The sequence below is a fragment of the Mastigoproctus giganteus genome, chromosome 5 (assembly GCF_048544385.1).
Source record: "Mastigoproctus giganteus isolate SK-2022 chromosome 5, ASM4854438v1, whole genome shotgun sequence".
Lineage (NCBI taxonomy): Eukaryota > Metazoa > Arthropoda > Arachnida > Uropygi > Thelyphonidae > Mastigoproctus > Mastigoproctus giganteus.
The window spans coordinates 205735678-205755120 of record NC_143579.1 but is presented as its reverse complement, the minus strand read 5'-3'; the positions used below and the strand labels follow the sequence as shown (position 1 = coordinate 205755120).

Genomic DNA, 19443 nt, shown 5'->3' with positions numbered 1-19443 from the left:
TCAGCGAAGTTTTAATAACATAAAAAGAAAGTATCTCATTTCCTGGAGGATAAGACGCATCAGACCATAGAGCTGCCCGAAAAACAACTGATCTACCCATGTACAACACACCTGTAAATTGCGCGTGTTCCCCGTCGATTTGCCTGTTTTGTTAATCGAAAAACCCGAATTTCCGGGGGGAAATCTTGCTCCCCAGAACCTGAGACTGACTAAGCCACGAAGAGGAAAAAAAAGCCCATAGAAGTTCCTCACGTTATTGAAGGGCCAAGTGACCACACTATATTAAGGTGGATATTTATCATATTAAGTTAACTTAAAATAACAAATGAGATTTTGGTACCCAGGGATAAGGACAAGTGCTTTTATTTCAAGAAAGAAAGATTACTGTACAATGAGAAGGTTCTTGGACTCAATCATTTCATATGAAATATATAAGACATATCGGACAAGACAACTGGTGTAATAGAAACCTGCTAATATCCCTAAAATCGGACAAATGCTAACTCATTGTGATTTGCTGTTGTATAGGATCTGTGACCCCATTTTAAATTACATTTTGTAACATATTTCAGGCAGGTTTACCCAAATACAACTTCCATCTATTTTAATTAGTTAATTTCGTTCTATAATTGAGTTATGTGCAGTTCTATACCGTACCTTGAAACAGTTATTAAGGGTTCCCTTTTCCTGAAGATCTGAACAAAACTTGAAAATCTCAAGTAAGAAAATGTCCTCGCTTAAATTTTCAATATTTATAATATTCATAAAAAACTTAAATTGCCTTTTGAAAAAATTTAATTTAAAAATCTAATTTAAAATGGTATCACAGATCCTATACAACTGCAAATCACAACGAGTTAGCATTTTCCCGATTTTACGGATATTAGTGGGTCTCGATTACACAAGTTATCTTGTCCATGTCACAGTTTCAAGTTTCGAGGCAATTGGATTTCCATAATAAAATATTTTCAATAAAATATATAAGAGAGAAAAGGCAACGGAACAATGGGTATTCAAGAAATTTATAACTAAAACAACTAGTCTATTCATTCCATTAACCTCAGCGGCAGGGATAATGGAGTCTATGGTTAAAGATGCATTACATGATTGCCTTGAAAAGTATTCTAAATACATATCACAACACAGATTTGCAAAGGGAAAATTTTAGTTTGACCAACCTGATAAATTACTATAATATGGTCACACAGGAGTTGGATGCAAGTAACAATTTTGACCTGATATACTTGAACTTTAGTAAAGAATTTGGGACAGTTTCACATGGGAGACTGCTATAAAAGCTGGCATCTATTAGGATCGCGAAGGTCTTGCGGCGGATGATCGAAGAACGGGGAAAAAGGCTACTAAATGGTCATTTTTCAGAGTGGGCCAGGGTCACACAAGTGGGGTCCCTCAAAGTACGGTGCCGGGGGCCACTCTTATTTCTGATCTACTTGAACAATATAGATGAGTGAATAGAGGGTAAGATGTTGAAATTTGCAGATGATATAGAGTTTGGAATGAAGGTAAACAATTAAAATTAGGCTGAGCTTCTTCAGAATGATTCGGACAGACTTTATGAATAGTAAGAGAAATAACAGTTGAGTTTCAGTTCTGCCAAAGTTAAGCTTATATACATTTTGAAAATACTAACCTAAGAGGAGTAACTTAAATAAAGTTTTCATTCTGTTAGAATTTGTTGACAAAGAGGCACGTTCAGCCTTGAAAGCTCCAAACTATTTAATTAAAGTTACATTTTACTGAATATATACGTTATTATTATTATTATTTCTTATGAGTAAAGAGACTTGGATGTTTTGATAGTCAGACATGAAGTTAGCATGCATTGTAAGCAAGCTGCCAGGAAGGTGTTGTATCAATGGTTTACGATACCTTTACGTCTAGGAAAAAAGGAGGTTACATTTCCTTTAATACAAGTCAATGGTGAGACCACGTTTGGAATACACTACTGTGTTCACATTTGGAGGCCATAGGTAAGGAAAGACATCATTAAACTTTTTGAAAGAGTTCAAAGACAGGTGACTCATCTAGTGCGAATAGCAAAGGGTAATTGATAACAAGCATTACAATACCCGAAAAAAAAACAGCTATCTCATACAGGCTATGACTAAGGTGTATAAATCATTGAGGGATGGGAGAGTATACTGAATGACGGTGAATTTTCTCATTGAAATGGACCGTGAAAACTAGGAGGAATAAATATAAATTATTGGGGGGAAACTAATAGACTGGACCTCAGGAAGTTTACAATTGGTTAGCGCGTTGCCGACTATTGAAATAAACTGCCTTTCTGGCTGGATGAGGTTGAGAGTCTGGTGAAGTTTAAGAGGAAACTGGATAAGTACCTTCTCACAGTGGGAGAGTATAACAAAATACTTTCCCCATTATGGATACCAGTAGTACAGATAAAAATTTCATCTTTTATTAGATAAAAAAAAAGGACGTTATGTTCCTTAAACTTGTAAGATAAATAAATGGCGTTATGTTCCTTAGAAGTATATCAGCATTGTTTCTTAAACATATAAGATAAGATAATGTTGTAATTTTCATAATTAGAGAAATTTAAATACTCATTTACTTACGTTTAGCAAAAATACAGGAATGTCACCTTAAAAGGGCATAACGCATATTTTTAAGTGTAAATAGACATTTCACTTACTAAATTTTAGATTTTATTTTATTTTATTTTATACTTTTCCGTTCAGTCTGTGCGGCAAGAAATAATATTACAAAAAATAAATTATATAAATTATATCATATTTATGAAAGATTTTCAAATGATGGTTGATAAAAGTGATTAAAATGCAATAAAAAAAAAAAAAAGATGAGGATATGGAATTTTCCTTCTCTAAACTAAACGTAATCTTTCGTCTGATATCGATTTTAATTATCAGATTTATAACTATAATAAAATTAATTAAATGTCTTTAATAAAAAAGATCGTATGCAACAATATAAACTAAGCATAAATATGCAAGTAAAAACAAGTACATGTATTTACAGTTTGCAAAGTACTTCATTTTACCGTAATACATTGGTAACTTTACAGTTGAAGATTTGAAAATGCAAAACTTACCCCGAAGGACCTGCCATGAAATTCTTGCTTCATGGCATTTTTAAGAATTTTATACACGAAGAATCGTACGAAGTTGTTATAAACATTGAGTTGATGACTCTTCGGATTCCACTGAGCGATTTCCACGTAGACACTTTATATATGCAGTTTCATTTCGCGTGCTCATTTTATATAATTTTTATTTGTGATACTCGTTGCAAGTTTCTTATGCTCAGAACTTGCACCTGAATAAGCGTGCTGGGCAAAACACGCGCACCTTTGCGTTTGAGCTTAATGCTCTGATTCACGTTCACTTCGTGCGCAGTTGGCAACAAATTTTTGAAACTGCTATTTGACTGCGTGCATCATCGTTTTTAGTACGTCCACATCTATGATTGTTTCATTTCTCCTATACTATACTGTACTGTATTTATCTTCCTATCCTCGTCGCATCTTTTTTTTTTTTTTTTTTTTTCTCTCTTAAATAATTCAAACCACGCGTTCTGTGTGATTTATTATTAATGTATTATACATTTTTATTGACGGATTCTTTATATTGATTTGAGGATCTTTTACCTGTAGTGTGTCGCCAGTTTATACTATGTTTAATACTCAAAAACAGGAATAGTTGCTGAGACATTAGTGACATTTTTAAACAGTAAAAAATCGAACATAAAATATAAACTAATACATTGGTCGCATTAAATCTCTCTCTCTCCTGTCTATCGTTTGCTACGTTTATATTCATCATTCAGGCATACTCGCTGTAGGATATTCCTATTAATTATGCGATTAAACAATACTATCGATTTTTGTAATTTTAAATAGCCGTGATAAGCAATTATGCTGGACAGATTTGCCTATTTCTTAATGTGAGAATTTATAGTACCTTTATTATATTTTACAAAAATTAAATATAACACAGCATGATTTGTAGATAGAAGCATACTCGAGGAAAACATGGATTTTTTTAATATGCATATTAATAGTGCAACTTTATTTATTCGAGTAATTAAAATTGCACTTTTAATACGAATATCAAAGAATATCAATTATATTAAGAAGAATATTAAAATCAAATAAAATGATAATAACTCAAAAGAATTATTACCATTTTAATTCACATTAATAGAGCATTCTATAATTTTAACTATTGTTCTTGCTTTGAAGAGATACTGCAAAAGAATTACAATACAGTACACTATTCCGGCTCTAATATATTTCGCTTCTTTGTTTTCGTGTCAATTAACATAGACTACATTGCATTTCTTCATTTGAATATAACAAAACAATACAAGCTGATAAGACCAAAGTCCAAATTTTGTTTAAGACCAAATTTTAAACAGCGATTTTTCTTTTAGCTGTTCCTTTTCATATTTGCCCCAGGAGATCACGTCTGGTGAGTATGGGCTTGGCACACTCAGGGTCATGAGCTGGATATCATCATTCTTCTCTTTCTTACTGATTCCTTTCTACTCTCTCTCTCTCTCTCTCTCTCTCTCTCTCTCTCTCTCTCTCTCTCTCTCTCTCTCTCTCTCTCTCTCTCTCTCTCTCTCTCTCTCAGGGTAACTCAGGAATTTTTTTTGGATGGTGCAGCATAAGCATCAGGCTTCCTTGCACCATATGGCTAATAATAATAATAATAATAAGCTGACATAACTACAAAAGCACTGCCTTTCTACTCAGCATTCTAAAACTTTTAAAAGATGTTCATATTTATTTCCTTAACCTGGAAGATCAACAATTTTCCGTTTACTTCAACGACCGCCTTATTTTGTTATGATAGTTTTTTGCCTTTTTTTTTTTTTTTTTTATGAAAACCCCAAACACGAGAAGTATTAGAACCTATAGTACTTAGTACCGTGCTTGGGTTGAGAAGACAAAAGAAGATATTTGTTGACATTAGACTTCAACTTCTGTAGACTGTAATTTTCAGGAAATACGTATGAAGGAAGGTTGTTACAGAAAACAGCAGTTGAATGAATAAACGAGGAAGATGAAAAGTTGGTTCTGTGAGTTTCAAGTTGGACAGTAAATGGATGTTGGCTGGTGGCGGCACGTGTTCTGAGTGTTTTGAAAGAGAGAGCGGGAATTATAGAAGCCAATTCAGAAGAACAATGCCCGTGGAAGTATCTGTAGAAAAGGCATGCAGCAGAAACAGTACGTCTATAGTAGAGACTCTGTTAGAGATGGGTCATTAATTAACCTAACTGCCCTCTTCTGAATGGAATCAAGAAGCCTGAGAGAGGTTTTGGGGGCACCGCCCCAGATGTGGGAACAATATTCCATGGTAGGGCGAATTTGCGATTTGTACAGAGTGAGCAGCTGTTTGGAAGAAAAGTAACGCCGAGAGCGAAAGAGAAAACCAAGTTTTTTTAGATGCGGAGGAAGCAATATTTGTAATGGGCTTGTGCCAAGACAGATTAGAAGTCAAGATAATCCCCAAAAGAGATATATCAACTTGCCTAGAAATCGGAATGTCACCAAAGGTAAGCATAGGAGCAGAAGAATCCTTTTTGCGAGATACAAGACAAGACTGAGTTTTAGAAGGGTTGAAATCAACTAAGTTGTCTTTGTCCCACTGGAGAATTACCTGAAGATCGGCATTTAAGGAATTAGTAGCGGATATTCGAGAAGTTGAAGCTTATTGAGCAGGGAAAGGTTTCTCAAAATGGAAAGTGGAATGCAATGTGCTATCATCGGCAAAACTATGGATAGGATTTCCAGTCAATGGAAGATGGTCATTAATATACAGGAGGAAAAGAGTGGGGGAAAGAACTGAACCTTGGGGGACACCAGCATTAGTGGAGAAGTTAGAAGACAGAGAGCCATCTATCAGCCTCAGTGAGCGATCAGAGAGAAAACTGGATAACCAATTACAAAAAACAGTTGGTAAACCATAAGATGGAAGCTTGTTTAGATGACCTTTAAGCCAAACACGATCGAAAGCCTTTGAGATGTCAAGAGCAACTGCTTGTGTTTCACAGAACTTTTCCATTGAATTTGTCCATAAATGAGTAACAGAAGCCAGAATATCACCAGTTTAATGAGTTCCCTTTATTTACGGCTTATGCGTACAATGCTCAATTCCTTTCTATGCACATCCCGCTCCTTGTTTTTCTGTTCTATGTATTAACATATTCTCTGCATCAGTTTGAATTATTTTTTATTTTTATTGATAACAAGACACACAAGATGGTGATGGCAACGAAAGGGTGGTCTTACCAAGAAAGGCTTTCTCCAGTCCGTCCCTCCTTAGGGATACAGTATGTGTGTAGTTCAGTGCAAGAATGGAAAACATAAGATTTAAGTGATTTCAAGAGTCGGCACCATACATGCTGGTATGAGTATCTCGGAAACGTCAACCTTCCTGGGGTTCTCACTTATGACTGCTATCAAGATTGATCAAAATAATCCAGCCAACGGCTCTCCTGTATTCGGAAACATCTGATTGATACGAGAGGCCAAAGGAGGCTGACAAGTCTTGTGCAGAGTATCCGGCAACCGAATTAGATTTTACTCCTGTCAACAAAAGGTACTACAGTGAGCTCAGAACACCCTCACTGGACAGTGGAGCTTCACGCTGATGGGGGTACCAGAATATGGCGAAACCTGCATAAGTCAGTCACTGAAGTCCATTCTGCCAGCTGTCAAAGTTGAAGGCTAGCGGTGGGATGCAATGGCGTGAGGAGTGTTCATGGTGCACATTTAAATCCTTGATACCAGTAGAGCAACATTTAGATGCCACAGGTTATCCGGCAATTATTTGTCCTCGTGGGTAGCACAGCTGGTAGAATCGCCGTACTCCCAACACCAGGAGAAAATGACCTGAGTTCGAGTCCCGTTGATGATGTGAGGCATTTTAATGGGCCTTTTTCACAACGTGGCTGAGTTAGGCGATCTCAGGCGAGGGTAGTATGGCTTTTCCTTCCCGAGACTCGGGTTTTTCCTCCAGCAAACAGAAAACCGACCACAGAACATATGCAGTTTACAGACAGTATACAGGGAACAATATAGCCTTAGTCGCTGATGCTCCTAAAACCACATAACAACAACAACCGGCAATTATTTCTGACCAGGTGCATCCGTTCGTGGCTGCAGTGCATCCATCTGCGCAAGGGTTCTTCCAACAAGAATGTGCGCCATGCCACAATATTCCATTGGCTGGAATTGTACAGAAGTGGTTTCAGGAAAATGAGACTAAATTTAAAATTCTGCAGTGGCCTTCCCTATCACTAGATCTCAATCCAATGGAGTACCTGTGAGACGAGATAGAACGAGCTCTTCGGAATAGAGATCCGCAAGCATCTAATTGGCAACAACTGTGAGAAGCAGTTGAGTCAACATGGACCAGTAACCTGTGACACATTTTTGACACTCGTTGAATCCCAGCTGTTATGGGGACTAGATGAAGACCTACTCGGTATAAAGTAAGTGTATCTAATAAAGTAGGGTCACTCTGTGCACATCGAGTATATTTAAAGTCCATTATGCTGTTGACTTTTCAGGTGCTACACTGCCCGGACGTCGCAGCTACAATTTCAGCAGTTCCTGCTGTAATCTGAAACAAGTTTTCACATGGCTGCAAACAGCATGAAAACTAATTTGGTCTTATGAAATAACTGAATTAGCATTCACATATCTAATCATATTGGAAATGAGGATCATGTTAATTAATCACCTGAAAATGAAAAATGTAAAATGATTTAAAAACTAAAGGGAGTATAAAAAAAAGCGAGGAAATCGAACACCACACCGCTAGTAAAAGTATGTGAAACTTGTATTGCTATATCTGTAGATTGGATATTGCAATACGAATAAAGAATTTTTTTCGTAAACATTAACTTGATGCTGATAAGAAGAAATTGTTAAGTTTTCAAAGTGTCATACATCTGCCAACATTCATCATCCTGTCACAGATTAGCAATGCGCAACGACATGTGAATTTGTAAGTACAGCTGGATAACACTATGATCAACAAAATATGAAAAGGAAACATTGTATGTCACTGCTTCTCGCTGCAAAAGAAGCAGTGATGTGCAGTAATATTATATATGATTGCTAATGGTAGAAAATTGTCGTTACATCTTTTTAAGAAGAGAAAATAACACAGGAAAAACTTTTTTTTTCTTGACTTTCAAGAAACAGGATAAGTTTCTTATTCGAGGAATCGGCATATTAATAAAAATAGCAATTTAATTTTTTTTCTTTTGCTTTTGACGGATAAGAAAAAATATTAAATATGACTCACATCACTAAGCGATTTTGCTAACTGGTGTTCAACAAGTGCTCTTCAGATATAAGCGATCTTCGAAAACCATATTTTACTGGAATGGTACATACAGAGACGAGGTCAACAGTATTCCCTAGTTAGGCTTGGATATTTCCAAAATACGATATTTCCAAACCTACCTATGGAATACCTATAGTATTCCATAGGTAGGTTTGGAAATATCGTATTAAAATAAATTATTATCGGCAACAAATTCTGAGATATTATTCTACACTACTGAAGACTGCATGGGGAGAGGCATACTCTAGAAATGGTACATATTCCGCATTCACTGACCGGCAACCTCTGGCAGTTCATGGTGCTGTCAGCACTGTTGTGATTGTGCTGATTCAATATTATTATGCTGATTTTAATGTCAAGTAATGAAATATATCATATGCCAGAAATTTTCAAATATTCCTCGTTTGTTCAGAGCTAGGAGGAAAATATTTGTAATATTTTCCTTAAAAGGGAAGATATTATTTTAAAAATAAATAAATTTTATATTTATATTTCAGGACGACCACAGGAGTTCACAACATAGAAAGGAATAGAAGATCATTATACCATATTTAGTAGTCAGGGCCTTGAACCACGGTCACTCAAACAGCGCATGCTTTTGTACTTGCATGTTTGACCACTCGTCTATGGAGGCGTTAGTGCACGTTCATCCGATATACTTAGTTGAGAGGGAATCAGGGTAGCTGCCCCAGAAGGAAAAATACCTCGTTACGATTCTACACATTTCTAGTCCTGAATTCAACAGATTCTTCCTTTTGTCCATATAATCCATTATGGAAGAATCAGCCCTTGTAGGAGCATAATATAATTATCATTGTACGCTAATATGCTTTAGCATAAGGTGTAGCACCTATATCCAAGAATAAACGTATAATAATAATAAATAAACGTTCGTTTATACTCGGTAAGATTCAGTCCTTTGACCCAAATTGCTATATAAATACTATTAACCACTCTTAACTAGTGCTGCAGATATATGCTGATGTCGGCAGCATATCTTCAGCAAAATGTGCCTTGATTTTCTAAATAAATTTATTTTCGGCTATTCTGCGAATATAAAAATGAATCCATTTCTCCGGGTAATATATGTTTACAAAAGCAAAGAACAGTAATTTAAAAAAAAATAGCAATCTAGCTTTCTTATGGATACTTTTGTTTACTGCCCGCTGGTTACCAACAACAAACTCAGATCATAAAAGTTAATCATGAAATGATAGCAATAGCCAGCACGCATTTATTTCAAGCGAAGTGTTATCGATTTGCTTTGGTGAACGTCTATAGCTTGGTTAAAGCGATAAGCAACATTAAAGTTTCCGTTTGGGAACGTTGTAAATTTATTTTATAAGTACAATTATTTTTGAAATATTTTGTTAGAAATTTTAATCAGGGTCGACTTAAAAATTTTTGATTTAATCTCTATATATAATGATCTTTAAACTTCAATATTTTGCATAGAGGCATATACAAGATGCAAGATGATAGGCAGATCAGCAAGGAAAAACATGGTTAGATCTGCGTGGCTGACTTGACTGGCAGACGTTTTCATATGAAAAACAACATATAAAAGAAACTGAAAGCATGCGTGATAAAACAACTGAGTGAATTAGAAAGAGAAATCATCTGCTAATCTACTGTAGTCACTCTCTTCTGAACATAAATAAAAAATTTTAGGTTTGCAGATGATACAAAGGTTGGCAGGGTTGTTAATGACAGTAATGGCAGTGTGCTACTGCAACAGGATCTAGATAATTTGGGCAGATGGGCTAAGAAGTGGCAACTGAAGTTTAATCTTGACAAATGCAAAGTACTGCATATGGTTAGAAGTAACCCCAGAGAAACGTACCAACTGTGTTGTACTACACTTAATGTGGTAGAAAATGAAAAAGACCTGGGAGTAATTGTACAGTCAGATATGAAGTTTTCTGAGCAATGCAGACAGGCTGCCAGGGCAGGTCATGGAGTTTTGTCAATGATATATAGGAATTTTGCTAGCAGGGAAAAGGAGGTGATTGTCCCTCTGTATAAGGCAATGGTCGGACCACGCCTTGAGTACTGCGAACAGGTCTGGAGGCCTCATTTTAGGAAGGATGTAGATTTGCTTGAGCGTGTACAGAGAAGAGCAACAAGATTGGTGAGCGGAATGAAGGGATCCTCTTATCAAGAGAGGCTTAAGTTCTGCAAATTGCAGTGGCTGGAGACTAGGCACCTGCAAGGTGATCTGATGAAAGTTCAGCACGCTGAACCCATTCAAGGGTTCAGCGTGCTGAACCCTTGAATGGGTTCAGCACGCTGAATTCTGATGGGATCCTTCCACTTGTTGAGATTACGAACCTAAGGGGGCATAAATTCAAATTACGAAAGGACAGATGTAGGATAGATGTGCGGAAATTTGCCTTTAGCCAGCGAGTGGTTAATTGTTGGAACAAACTTCCATCTGTCGTTGTGGAAGTTGATAGGTTGAATAAATTTAAGGAGGAACTGGACAGGCATTTGGAGAGAATGGTGTGATTTTTTTTTTTTTTTTTTTTTTGCTGATGCTGCATAAGCTCATACACTTGCTTTCTTGCATCACATGCCACTACTACTACTACTACTACTACTACTGCACCGTGGTGTAGATCTCGAGTTGAAATAGAGAACATCGTTGTTTTTCTGTGTTAAATGAATATTCAGTCAATTGTGATGTTGGCATTCATCATTTTATTTCATACACAACTAGTGAGAGGATTTTATACATTTTATAAAAAAAAAAAAAACCACAATCGCTGAATAACGGGACAATTAACCTCAGTATTTACTGAAGCACATTAGAAGGCATCACTACCGCCCATGCGAAGAACCCAACGAAGAATACACTAAGGGAGTGTGTACCTTGACGAAAGCCACTGATCTCGGATACTAGTCGGAAAATACGGCTGCGCTGGTACGCAAAGGTTGAATGCAGGAGAAATGGAGTCCAGTCATAGTCGGATGAGTTCTGATTTACGCTTTTCAGCAACGATGCACAGAGAAAGAAACCAAGGTAGGGAGAAACATGCTGTTGTGTACCAACAGTACAGGCTGCTGAGGTGATGTGGAGCATGTTTTAGTAGCACACCATTGGTCCCCTAGTCCCACTGAATGACACCGTGAACGCCAGCGCATATCATATCACAGAAGATCAGGTACACCCAACAATTCTGAATGTTTATCTATGCTTCGAGGAACACGGGAAGGACAAGTACCTGCTCTGGTCAATCCAATACTCGGACTTCAATCCCACTGTGCATCTGTGGGATGAAAGGTGGTGTGAAATTTTTTTTTTTATTTTCCAATTCCCAGGTTTATGGCTACCAGGTGTCATAAACCTCGGAATCGGAAAATAAAAATAAAAATTTGTTCGTACTCATAATCCTACTGGGAGTAGGATTATGAGTACGAACCAGTACTATTAAGGACTGGTTTGTTATATGAATTGTCCAATGTTCCTTTTGCTTTTTCAACATCGTGTTGACTCCATGCAACGCCGTGTTAGAGCAATAATTTAAGTTAACGGAGATCCAACGCGCTAATTCATGGTCCTAATAAAGTGGCCAGGCAGTGTAAGTTCCAAAAAGGAATTAAATATGCATAATAGACTTTAATTTATAAAAATTATAAATTTATAAAAATTTATAATTTTTATAAAGCATTAAAAGGACTCGCATCAAAACACATCACAATTTTTTTTAAAACTGAAGTGAAGTTGTGCCTTTTGTCGGGAAGAATTAGTTTGTGAGAAAAGAATGGATCTTTCAACATCAACAAATGTGACCGGAGAGTACTCCAGAAGGAAGAACTGCACTGATGTCATCCATTTGACGACATTCTCTGAAAAACACGGTTTCTGGCGATGACCACCTTTTGTTAGCAATTTTAGTACCATATCAGTTTGTTACTGATTGTCAGTTGTTGTGAAAAATGTCCACAGTAACCAAAGGGCTTCAAAATTTTGGTACCTTAGATAAACAGGAAATATAATACTGCATCCTGAGCATCCATATTACAAACATCACTCCAACGCAAGTGAAAACTTTCTCCTCGATACCATTAAAGAATTAATGATGATATGAGGCTGCTCACAAAGTCAAACACGCAGATGAGAATTCAGAAAAAAAATTAATAGATGAAATCAAATTATTCTCATCAAGGAGCAAATATTTTATCTCTTCTGATTTCTGGTTGTACCTCAGGTCCAGATAAATATTTCCAGTGATTTTGCTTCCTTCGCCATGTATGGTGGGCATCGGTTATCATCACGAGCAACTTTTCATCATTACCACCTTTAGGTCATAAAGGTTTAAGAGGATAATTTACAAATCGAATTGACTGTAGCATGTCTCGCTCCGTCCAGAATTTTGCACGCTACAAATTGAGGCTGATCTGCTTCTTCGGCACACAACTTACCTAACAATCATGTTCACTACTAAACTACTACACGATTCAGTAATGTCATCTGCTGCAAGTCATGTAGAGTTTTCAGCTAAGTCTTAGCGAACTGACTGCACTGTTAAATTAAAAGCGAAACTCATAATTTTTCCGTAGGATGGATTCGCCAGAAATTGATTGATTACCATATTTTTTTGGGATTGAACGAAAGGTGAATTGGAGGCAGTTTTTCAACGGCCTTCTCTACAAGTGTTTCTCTACAAATTAGAGCTTTATACAGATTTTAAGAAAACAGAATTTAGAAGAGGCAGGCTCAATCTGAGCAAAAAGAAACTGCAACATTTTATCTCTATTCTCCTCAGAATAGAGATAAAACTCACAAGACTTCTGTTCTCCTCAGAACAGAAGTCTTGTGAGCAGCAATACTTTGATTCAACTGGAATTTTGTTTTAATAGTTAATTTCTTTTGAATAAACCCTACAAAACATTATCTTTCTTTTTGTCGTAAAGTCAAGGTGTCTTCTGGCCTGCTGCCTTAAAAGAGAAGACTAATTTTTTTTCAGGCATGTTTATCCGCAGGTCGCACGAAGAAAATTATGCTTTTAAACGCATAAGTTTGTTCGCAGTTTTAAAAGCATTTAAAAGCATTAGTACAAGTAATAATGATAAAGAATAAACACATATTTTGAAAAAAGCCCTCTGGGTAGCACAGTTGCTATAATCACCATCGTCCCCACTAGGTGAAAAAGACCTGAGTTTGAATCTTGTCGATTACTCAAGGAATTTTTATGGGCCATTTTGACAACGTGCTGAGTTAGTCGGTCTCAGGCGAGAGTAGCATGGGTTTTTCTCCCAGAAATTCGAGTGTTTTGTCCGGAAAACAGCAAATCGAAAACAGCACCTTCACCCCCTTCTTCCACCACAGAATAATCTAAGAAAGGCCCAGGTAAGCCTAAAACATTCTACTGTTGGCATTCGTGGCGAGCAGACGTGCCTATTACAGCTCTTCATAGCGAAATTAAAGAAGCATAGATAAGAGGGGATTAAAGCAAGATTAGTGAAGTAGAGCAGGATTTCAAAAGTTTTTTAGTATACTGTAAAGTTTATTTTAATAAGTTTTTCCCCATAATAGTTTGATTTTTTTTTTATATTATAAATATAATTTTTTGAAAGTTTGTTTTATGAATAATTAGTAAATTTCATAATGGCTATTACAAGATCCGCCTTGAACACTTCGTCAGAGAGCACCATGACTCATACGGAAATAGCCGATTTCCGGGTGAGTCATTGTTTTATCCTTTACAGAACCTGTAAAGAATAAAAGTCCTTTACAGGTTCTGTAAAGGACGACCAAGGTCGACCTAGTAGATAATCCTAGCTCACTTGGAGATTCTTTTCTTTGTTACCGTTGTAAGGAGTGCACCGATCTTAAGTTAAAATTTGGTGCATTGCTAAAAAAATTTGAGTCACTGAAAAAAAGGGTGCTTGCCCTCGAGAATAATGTAACTGGGAGATCGCCAGGGACTCGAGACTCTAGCAACCTACCAAGTGATGCACTCCCGATTCGGGCCCCAGAACAGAATAATCAAGTGAAAATTACTCTGGTTCAAAAGAATTTAGTTCTATTAGGTGACTCCATTGTCAGGGAAAGGGGGAATATTTTTTGTAATAAGGATAGGTGGACTAGAACCACGGTATGTCTGCCGGGAGCAACTATTAATGATGTCACTAACAGACTGTCAGATTTTAAGGGGAGAAAAGAGAATATTATAATGACATTAAGCATACACGATCTGACGATTTGTTAGACAAATATAGGACCATGCTGAAGAAATGTCGCGAGTTAGGTCACAATGTCTATGTGTCTGCAATTCTGCCCAGGCACGATAAGAGGGATTATATGCTGAAAGCCTTGTGGATTAACTCAAGACTTGAAGGACTCTGCAAGGCTTTTGGGGGAAATTTCTATCAGCTTGGCCCGCACTTGTAGGCAGAAGGAATCTGTTTTGTAAAGACGGGATACATTTAAACAAAGGTTGTGCAAAAGTTTTTGCCAGTATTATTGAGGATACCTTAAAGGTTCAGGGAAACTGCTAGTTTGAGAGGAGGACAAGGGTAATATAGATACGCGTTTATATATATGCGATAGTATTGGTCAAATTAACTCTTGCACTACTTCAAGAGTATTTGTTTGTTACCGTAACAGAACATAGTAGCAAGAAGTTCTGAGGGCAAAGGCGTTTAAAATGAGCGGGTAGCAAATGCCAGGGAAGCGAGCTTAAATAATTTTAAGGGTGTGTGTCAGGGTAGTTAACTATACAAGAACACTAAGTCTTAATTGTTTATACAGTAATGTCAGAATTGTCGTCAATAAAATGAGTGAATTCGAACTGCTGGTTAGGACAAGTAGCACTGACATAATAGGGCTTACAGAAACGTGGTGCCACCCGAAGATAAGGGATGATGAGTTTCAGTATGGTATGTATAATATATTTAAGGACAGGGAAGATAGAAGGGGCGATGGGGTCATGCTTCTTATCAAAAGTAGCCTGAGCGCGACGAAAGCTTTCCCGGATTCAGACGTTTCACATGCTATAACTGTATGGTGTGAAATAGTTTTAAGCAAGGGTATAATGACAGTGGCAGTAATCTACAGGCCAGGTGATCGTGAAGATTATGATGAGAGCCTCTACATGCAAATGGCATGGGCAAATAAGCGTGATTGTTTTATTATGGGTGATTTCAATTTGCCTCTAATTGATTGGAGCAAATGGGAAGGAAACTCCACCTGGGGGACAAAATTTTTAAATAAACTAGATGATTGTTATTTGTATCAACGTGTCAGGGAAAGTACTAGAGAAAAGAATACTCTAGACCTCATCATCACCCATGAACCAGATGACATAATAGGGCTGATAGTACAGGAACCAGTTGCAGGAAGTGATCACAGAGTTCCACAGTGGACGATGAAGAGAGAGGTAGCAGTAGTTAAAGGCAAAGGAATCGGTTATAATTTCAAGAAAGGAAATTACGATGCCTTAAGGTGCTACATGGTGCTACTTCAAATAAATAACAGTAGTCTTCTCTACTAGAGAATTTGAAGTAGTGTAATACCAACTATTTCGTTGTGAAGGCACCCACAATATGAGATACAATTAAAACGATGCCTTTACACTACATACGTAGTTCAAATTTATGGGTAAACTATAGTGTATCTACACCGATATTATATAGTTGATATTATAAGAATTCTCCCTACAACGGGTGGAAAACATCTGTGTTCGAATTCCATCAATGACGCGAGGAATTTTTGTGAGCCTTTTTCACGACATAGCTAAAATAGTCGATTTCATGCAAGGTAGCATTGTTTTTTATTCGGGAAACAAGAGTTTTTGTCCATCAAACAGCAAATCGACCACAGAACACACGCAATTTACAGATACAGTATTATATACTGCGCAACTTGGCCTACGTTGCTGATGCGCCTAAAGTCCTACAACAACAACATCACCAGACCCTTTAGCATCCTAATCTGCGAGCGGCCATAGAGGAACATAAATGCCAAGATTCTTCTCAGTGGACTTGCGAGCCACAAGCCTTTGATAACAAAAACAAATGAGCATCGTCTATTGGAAAGGTGAAAACACACCGTTCCTGGACTGTGGATCGATGATCAATGGAAATTGGTCCTGCGGGGAGATACTCCATGCTTTTTATCATTCTGATGGACGTGGTCGGGTACAAAAGATGCTTGGAGAACGTTTGCTACCTGAGTATGTTGTTTTGTGAAGTTAGGAGGAGGAGGAGGAGGAGGTGTTATGATCTATCTGGGGTGTTTCTCGTGGTATGGGCCACATCTACTGGTCACAGCACATGCAACCATGAATGCTTCATCCTGGATAATTTTATGGATTAGCGATTTTATGGAAGCCGTGACCAGCAGAAAGCACCAACATAAGCCTAGCTGAACACCTTAGGAATAAAACAGAATGCAGAATTGGGGCGAAGCCGAGAATGTCCTCTTCGTTAGTAGCGCTCATAAATGCGTTAAAAAAGGAGTGCAGCCAGTACCACTAGCTCCATTTGAATTAATGAAACTTACTTACTTACTTAAGTAAGTTTCATTAATTCAACTTGAACAACATAATGTTATTACAGTATAATACATGGAAAACATACATTGACTGGCATTTTCTAGTACGATGTCTTCACATAATACACGGCAGGTTTATACTGTTTGGGCTGTAACGTATATATAATAAATAAATATCCTAACAAACAACATGGGATATTTGTAGTTATGAACAAAACAGTTATTCAAAGAAATTAATAGTGCTTGCCCACCTTTGAACTTAATGAGAGCTTTATAAGTTGTGAAAGGCACTTTATTAATTTATGGTACAAATGGAGCTAGTGGTACTGGCTGCTGCAAGCACTATTAATTTCTTTGAATAACTGTTTTGTTCATAACTACAAATATCCAATGACGTTTGTTAGGATATTTATTTATTATATATACGTTACAGCACAAACAGGATAAACCTGTAGTGTATTATGTGAAGACATCGTACTAGAAAATGCCAGTCAATGTAGTGGTTTCCATGTATTATAGTGTAGTAACATTATGTTGTTCAAGTTGAATTAATGAAAGTATTAAGTATTTAAGTGTAGTTATTGCGGACCCCAGGGTTTCCCCCATTAGCCGCTTTTATACTTCTTGTGGTGAGGCTTGCGCCATAACCGGTCATGTGTGTAGTGTTTGTTGTGCTCTGTTCTGCTGTCATCGTGACGAGCGCCTGGCATCTTACCAAAGGTCCCATCCTGGTATCAGAATCAGCCCACAGAGAAAGCTCCTCAAGACATTCTTTTCTTCATTGAGGAAAGAGTCCAAATATCATGGATCAAATTTCACCCCATCAAACTATTAATAGGGAAAGATTCATCATTAACAAATACTGTATACGTACTATGTACAATCAATATCAAGTCTTAGTTGGCTTCAACAGTTCACCAAACAATACAAGTCCAAAAGGATAATCCACTGGAGTAGTATTAATGAATTAATAAAAGATAATATATACGCATGTGCATGTGTTTTTATAAGGTTCCATCCTATATGGAGGGGTTTATAGTTCCATGGTTATCCCTGGATACGCCAGTGATAATGATTTCATTTTCAACTATCATTACAGTATACCATAATTTCAAATTTTGAAGTTTACCTTCTTCTTAGGTAAGCACTGTGCGAATATACTAAAGGTGGAGATGGCGAAATACTCCCGGATGAAATGAATCTTCGGTATTTTGGTGCGCTTGGAACTTGATCATCCACAGAGCGAACTGTTGCCACCTGTTGGAATGTAAAAAAAAAAAAATAAAAAAATTAGGAACACACATTTGTAAAAAAAAAAGACGGTTTAAAACAGCGAAAGCAGTGTACAATTTAAAATTTTGTTTTATTGAATCATGGGTGGAACTTGACAAAAAATTTATCCGTATCCAGACTTAAACTCAGTGTGACAGTAAAAATCACTCTTATAGATATCACAATGAACTGCCGGAAGAAGCCAGATAGACTCCCACTTTCCTCCAAAACTTGGCTGGCTAACTGGAAAAGCCAACGCAGTAAAACCTCTCTAATTCTGAATTATAAAATATAAATATATGTAGATATATAGTAATTTAGATGATATTACGACACATACATGACGAAAATAAAAATTTTATGGAACTGCCTATATATTTGAAGTAATAATAAAAAATTAATAAAAAATAATAAAAAATTCAAACAAATGCAACACAAATAACGCGATTTTTAAACAATAAACTTTAATTACATTAAAAGTTAATAAGTATAAATTTAATAATATATACATGGTCCAATCTCAATTGTATTGTCTTTTTTAAAGAAAGAGATATCTGTTAAGCGTCAGAGCAACTAAGGTTATGAAGGTCAGCAGACTGCGTTTGCGCTGACATCTATTCTTCGGTTCCATCTGTTGTTCGCTGGGTCCAAAAACCTCTAAGTTTTCGGGTGAAAATAACATGCAACCGCCACATGAGAACAATTAAATGATCGATCTCATGCGGTGGTAACTGATTCATGTTGTGAAAAAAAAAAAAAAAAGCCCATAAAAATTCGAATATCGACAGGATTCGAACTCAGGCCTTTTCCACCAAGTGTGGGAGGGCAGGGATTATAATAACTAGGTTGCCCAATAGGGTCTTTTCTTTTCTTCTACTTCTTTATTTTTTTAATTTAATTAATTTATTTTATTTTTATTTATTTATTTTTTTTTGAGGAAATCGGAAATGCCCCAAAGGGTAGCAAGGGCATAACTTTTTCTTTTTTACTTTTTTCTTCGTTTTTCTTTTTTTAAATTTCCATTTCACGTTGTTCCCTTCGAAATGCTATTATATTTTTTCTTCTTCTTCTATATATGTTATTACTTCCCACAAATTATAGATTTCCACTGTGGTGCAACACATTCTGACACTTTCCTCATTGATTCCATCGAAATAAACAATAACATTGAGGCAAATTGGAACGAAGTAACTTCATTCCATTTGCAGCGCACATTTTATGTTTATAATTTTTAATACTGGCCACTCTCTTTTCTCTTCTTGTGAGAATCGTCAAAAAACCATTCTACAATTGCTTCCTTCGATA

General features: G+C 36.6%; 1 protein-coding gene across 2 annotated transcripts in view; it reads right to left on the bottom strand.

The window, feature by feature from the left end:
* The window catches only part of LOC150086029 (uncharacterized), a 125228-nt gene that overhangs the window by 65276 nt on the left and 40509 nt on the right, over nt 1–19443 (bottom strand). Inside the window, exon 3 of one of the 2 annotated variants that reach the window (XM_090373663.1) lies at nt 17996–18123. In XM_090373663.1, coding sequence (XP_090229789.1) covers nt 17996–18123 — 128 coding nt within the window. Of the gene's footprint in view, nt 1–3094; nt 3199–17995; nt 18124–19443 lie in introns of those variants that run through there. The other variant, XM_090373664.1, reaches the window with a different exon arrangement.